The following is a 5,836-nucleotide window of genomic DNA, read 5'->3' as shown; positions in this document are numbered from 1 at the left end:
GAGGGAGCGGGCGCTGTCGGAGGGTCAGTGCTGAGGGAGCGGGCACTATCGGAGGGTCAGTGCTGAGGGAGCGGGCACTGCACAAGGGTCAGTGCTGAGGGAGCGGGCACTGTCGGAGGGTCAGTGCTGAGGGAGCGGGCACTGTCGGAGGGTCAGTGCTGAGGGAGCGGGCACTGCACAAGGGTCAGTGCTGAGGGAGCGGGCGCTGTCGGAGGGTCAGTGCTGAGGGAGCGGGCGCTGTCGGAGGGTCAGTGCTGAGGGAGCGGGCGCTGTCGGAGGGTCAGTGCTGAGGGAGCGGGCGCTGTCGGAGGGTCAGTGCTGAGGGGGCAGGCGCTGTAAGAGGGTCAGGGCTGAGGGAGCGGGCGCTGTTGGAGGGTCAGTGCCGAGGGAGCGGGCACTGTCGGAGGGTCAGTGCTGAGGGAGCGGGCGCTGTGGGAGGGTCAGTGCTGAGGGAGTGGGCACTGTTGGAGGGTCAGTGCCGAGGGAGCGGGCGCTGTTGGAGGGTCAGTGCCGAGGGAGTGGGCACTGTCGGAGGGTCAGTGCCGAGGGAGCGGGCACTGTCGGAGGGTCAGTGCCGAGGGAGCGGGCACTGTCGGAGGGTCAGTGCCGAGGGAGCGGGCACTGTCGGAGGGTCAGTGCCGAGGGAGCGGGCACTGTTGGAGGGTCAGTGCCGAGGGAGCGGGCACTGTCGGAGGGTCAGTGCCGAGGGAGCGGGCACTGTCGGAGGGTCAGTGCCGAGGGAGCGGGCACTGTCGGAGGGTCAGTGCCGAGGGAGCGGGCGCTGTCGGAGGGTCAGTGCCGAGGGAGCGGGCGCTGTCGGAGGGTCAGTGCCGAGGGAGCGGGCGCTGTCGGAGGGTCAGTGCCGAGGGAGTGGGCGCTGTTGGAGGGTCAGTGCTGAGGGAGCGGGCACTGTCGGAGGGTCAGTGCTGAGGGAGCGGGCACTGTCAGAGGGTCAGTGCTGATGGGAGCGGGCACTGTCGGAGGGTCAGTGCTGAGGGAGCGGGCGCTGTGGGAGGGTCAGTGCTGAGGGAGTGGGCACTGTTGGAGGGTCAGTGCCGAGGGAGCGGGCGCTGTTGGAGGGTCAGTGCCGAGGGAGTGGGCACTGTCGGAGGGTCAGTGCCGAGGGAGCGGGCGCTGTCGGAGGGTCAGTGCTGAGGGAGTGGGCGCTGTTGGAGGGTCAGTGCTGAGGGAGTGGGCACTGTCGGAGGGACAGTGCTGAGGGAGCGGGCACTGTCGGAGGGTCAGTGCTGAGGGAGCGGGCGCTGTCGGAGGGTCAGTGCTGAGGGAGCGGGCACTGTCGGAGGGTCAGTGCTGAGGGAGCGGGCACTGTCGGAGGGTAATGCTGTTAACCGATGACTGTGCGGAATTATGGAGGACCAGAATGTGCAGAGGAACATGGGATTTAGCACGAAAACTCTGTTGAGGTGCAATTTGAGTCAAATGTGGTGTGAACCAAACACCCTGGTACCCTATAACCTATTTTCTCTGGTTTCGAAAGCCTCTGTTCGGTATTCCTTAATTTCCTCACAGGCTCACAACTCGCTTTCCACCAGCATCTGAGAGCTCTGGAGGTGACTGCAACATTCCCTGCATTCCGGGGCGATCTGTTTGGATCCCTGAGTGTAACATTGTACATCGCTACCGTCACAGCTGGTCTGAAAAGTTTGAGAAAACATACTGCCGAGCTGAACGCTGACCTTGATCACTAGACAGAAGTTTGAATGATAGTATTGAAGTTTGGAATTTGATCTGATTGTGAGACACAAACAGCCCTGAGAAAATCTGAGGGAGACGGCTCTTGAGTTAGCGACGACAGAACAACAATGTACCAACAATTTCGAGGAATGTTCATTCCAGCAGAGGATGTTCTCCTTCCCCCTCTCTCGGCGAGTTCGGGGGCATGTAGGCATGTCTTGGCAAACGGAGAGAGACAGGGAAAGGGATCTCAGGCAGGAGACGGATCGAATCTCATAGTGTTCACTCACTCAGCGTCACTGACAGGACACTGGCTGTGTCGAGAGTTCATCCTTCTTCCGAAAAACATTCACTCACAGATTCAAAACCTGGCATTGCCACACCCCCTCCCTATCTCTGTAACCCCCTCCAGCCCCTACACCCCCTCCCTATCTCTGTAACCCCCTCCAGCCCCTACACCCCCTCCCTATCGCTGTAACCCCCTCCAGCCCCTACACCCCCTCCCTATCTCTGTAACCCCCTCCAGCACCTACACCCCCTCCCTATCTCTGTAACCCCCTCCAGTCCCTACACCCCCTCCCTATCTCTGTAACCCCCTCCAGCACTTACACCCCCTCCCTATCTCTGTAACCCCCTCCAGCCCCTACACCCCCTCCCTATCTCTGTAACCCCCTCCAGCCCCTACACCCCCTCCCTATCTCTGTAACCCCCTCCAGCCCCTACACCCCATCCCTATCTCTGTAACCCCCTCCAGCCCCTAAACCCCCTCCCTATCTCTGTCACCCCCTCCAGCCCCCTGCACCCCCTCCCTATCTCTGTAACCCCCTCCAGCCCCTACACCCCCTCCCTATCTCTGTAAACCCCTCCGGCCCCTACACCCCCTCCCTATCTCTGTAACCCCCTCCAGCCCCTACACCCCCTCCCTATCTCTGTAACCCCCTCCAGCCCCTACACCCCCTCCCTATCTCTGTAACCCCCTCCAGCCCCTACACCCCCTCCCTATCTCTGTAAACCCCTCCAGCCCCTACACCCCCTCCCTATCTCTGTAACCCCCTACAGCCCCTACACCCCCTCCCTATCTCTGTAACCCCCTCCAGCCCCTACACCCCCTCCCTATCTCTGTAAACCCCTCCAGCCCCTACACCCCCTCCCTATCTCCGTAAACGCCTCCAGCCCCTACACCCCCTCCCTATCTCTGTAAACCCCTCCAGCCCCTACACCCCCTCCCTATCTCTGTAACCCCCTCCAGCCCCTACACCCCCTCCCTATCTCCGTAACCCCCTCCAGCCCCTACACCCCCTCCCTATCTCCATAACCCCCTCCAGCCCCTACACCCCCTCCCTATCTCCGTAACCGCCTCCAGCCCCTACACTCCCTCCCTATCTCTGTAAACCCCTCCGGCCCCTACACCCCTCCCTATCTCTGTAACCCCCTCCGGCCCCCATACCCCCTCCCCATCTCTGTAAACCCCTCCAGCCCCTACACCCCCTCCCTATCTCCGTAACCGCCTCCAGCCCCTACACCCCCTCCCTATCGCTGTAACCCCGTTCAGCCCCTACACCCCCTCCCTATCTCTGTAAACACCTCCAGCCACTATACCCCCTCCGTGTCTCTGTAACCGCCTCCAGCCCCTACTCTCCCTCCCTATCTCTGTAAACCCCTCCGGCCCCTACACCCCTCCCTATCTCTGTAACCCCCTCCGGCCCCTATACCCCCTCCCTATCTCTGTAAACCCCTCCAGCCCCTACACCCCCTCCCTATCTCTGTAAATCCCTCCAGCCCCTACACCCCCTCCCTATCGCTGTAACCCCGTTCAGCCCCTACACCCCCTCCCTATCTCTGTAAACACCTCCAGCCACTATACCCCCTCCCTATCTCTGTAACCCCCTCCAGCCCCTACACCCCCTCCCTATCTCTGTAACCCCCTCCAGCCCCTACACCCCCTCCCTATCTCTGTAAACCCCTCCAGCCCCTACACCCCCTTCCTATCTCTGTAACCCCCTCCGGCCGCTATACCCCCTCCCTATCTCTGTAAACCCCTACAGACCCTCCCTATCTCTGTAACCCCCTCCGGCCCCTACACCCCCTCCCTATCTCTGTAAACCCCTCCAGCCCCTACACCCCCTTCCTATCTCTGTAACCCCCTCCGGCCGCTATACCCCCTCCCTATCTCTGTAAACCCCTACAGACCCTCCCTATCTCTGTAACCCCCTCCGGCCCCTACACCCCCTCCCTATCTCTGTAACCCCCAACCCCCTCCCTATCACTGTAAACCCCCGACACCCACTCCCTATCTCTGTAACCTCCTACATCTCCTACACCTCTCTCTATACAAGCCAACAACAACTTTGGAAATAATATTTGTGCCACACAGATGCCAGGCTGTGCCCATCACCAATAAGAGTCAGTCTAACCACTGCCCCTTGACATTCAATGGTGTTACCGTCACTGAACCCCCCCCACTATCAACATCCTGGGGGTTACCATTGACCAGAAACTCAACTGGACCCACCACATAAACACAGCGGCTACAAGAGCAGGTCAGAGGCTGGGAATAGTGCAGTGTTCGAAGTGAGGAGGATTAAGGAAAAGGCAGGGGGTTGGGGAGTGGGTTTGTTGGGTTTAAGCCAGAGGATCATCCTTGATTCCGTTAAATCGTGTACCAGCAACGAAGGGCCCTGAGTACCCTCACCCAGCCCCGACCTCCGCAATCTCCCAGCTCAGCCCAGCCCATTTTCTCAGACCGCATTTCCAAGGAGAGACACGCACCTTGTCAATTGGGGAGTGGAGTTGGAACTCATGTCCTCCGATAACTCCTCCAGCATCAGGGTTGGGTTGGAGAAGGCGAAATTCTCCAGATGGCTCCTTGTGGGTCCTGTCATGTACGTGGCTCCATCCAGCGTGTCCATCTTGTGTTGTTCCCACTCACTGGCCACTGTCCTCCCTTCAATAGCTCTCTCGCTCTGTCTCTCTCTGTATCTCTCTCTGTCCCTCTCTGTCTCTCTCTCTCTGTGTATCTCTGTACGTCCTTCTCTCCTTCTTCTCTTGCCTGTTTGATATCAGGTCTAGCACAGTCTCTCTCCCTCTCACATGCACACACACAGTCTGTGCTTCCCCGTCCCACACCTTCACCCCACCTCACAGTCTCACTCCCTCTGCCTAATCTCCCTCTCTGTGCCCCCCTCTCTCTCTCTTTCTCTCTGAACCCCTTCTTCTCACAGGCTCCCTCACTCTCGTTCCCTTATTGTTTATCTGTTCCTCTCACTGTCCCTCTGCCTCTGTACCCCAGTTTCTCTTTCTCAGTCCCCCTCACTCTCTCCTCCCCTATGTCTCCGTCTCCCTCCTTCTCTGTGTCTTCCTCCCGCAGTCTTCCTCTCTCAGTCCCCCTCCACTCTCTCCTTCCCTCCCTCTGTCTCAGTTCTCTCTCTTCCTCACAGTCTACGTCAGGATCAGCACACACCCCTCTCAGCTGCCCCTTCACTCTGTGACTCCTTCTCTCTTTCTCTCTCTCTCTCCCTCTCTCAGTCTGCCCGTCTCTCTTGCTTTCTCACTGCGTCTGCTGCTCTCTGAAAACTGCCCTCTCTCAGTCGGTCTCTGTTTCTATCTGTCCGTCTCTATCTCTCCCTCGCTCACCGTCTTCACCAACCAACCATTCCCCAGATGAAGCCAGGTGAAAATCCTTGGACAGTGCGGAGCGACTGAGAGAGAGGAGAAAGAGAGAGCGAGAGATGTAAATGATCGGGTGGATCCTGAAATTTGGAATCTGAACTTTCAGTTCAAACTCTGCTTTAAATCTGCAACGTCAATATAAACACAGGACGTTTCTGCGACGAGGCAGAGAGGGATGAAGAAGAGGTTAGGACAACGGGGATTCTTTCAAAGCTGGAGAAGGTTGAAGAGGCAAGATGAGTTTTTAAGGAGGTGAGAATGGGAGGGGAGGTGGGGTCAAGGCTGAGGCACAAGGCAGAACGTCAGCAACTGAATAGAGGTTGGACACATTCAACGACAAACAGTCCCAGCCTGGTGAGAGCGACAACAGGGCAATGAAAGAACCTAAACTTTACAAAGGATTAAGAGAAAGTCCAAATAGTGACGCCACAGCCAACGAGAGCTGTCGTCATGGTCCCAGCATCGAGTCCAG

At 58.6% G+C, this 5,836-nt stretch overlaps 1 protein-coding gene across 1 annotated transcript in view; it reads right to left on the bottom strand.

Moving 5' to 3' along the window:
• The window catches only part of LOC125449520 (uncharacterized), a 39,932-nt gene extending 34,500 nt beyond the window's left edge, over positions 1 to 5,432 (bottom strand). The window contains exon 1 of the mRNA XM_059642724.1: positions 4,465 to 5,432. Within this exon, the coding sequence (XP_059498707.1) occupies positions 4,465 to 4,604 (140 nt within the window). The 5' untranslated portion in view covers positions 4,605 to 5,432. The remainder of the gene's footprint in view (positions 1 to 4,464) is intronic.
• Positions 5,433 to 5,836: the final 404 nt, after the last annotated feature.

This window comes from Stegostoma tigrinum, chromosome 46 (genome assembly GCF_030684315.1).
Source record: "Stegostoma tigrinum isolate sSteTig4 chromosome 46, sSteTig4.hap1, whole genome shotgun sequence".
NCBI lineage: Eukaryota > Metazoa > Chordata > Chondrichthyes > Orectolobiformes > Stegostomatidae > Stegostoma > Stegostoma tigrinum.
This window is presented reverse-complemented; position numbering and strand designations above follow the sequence as displayed.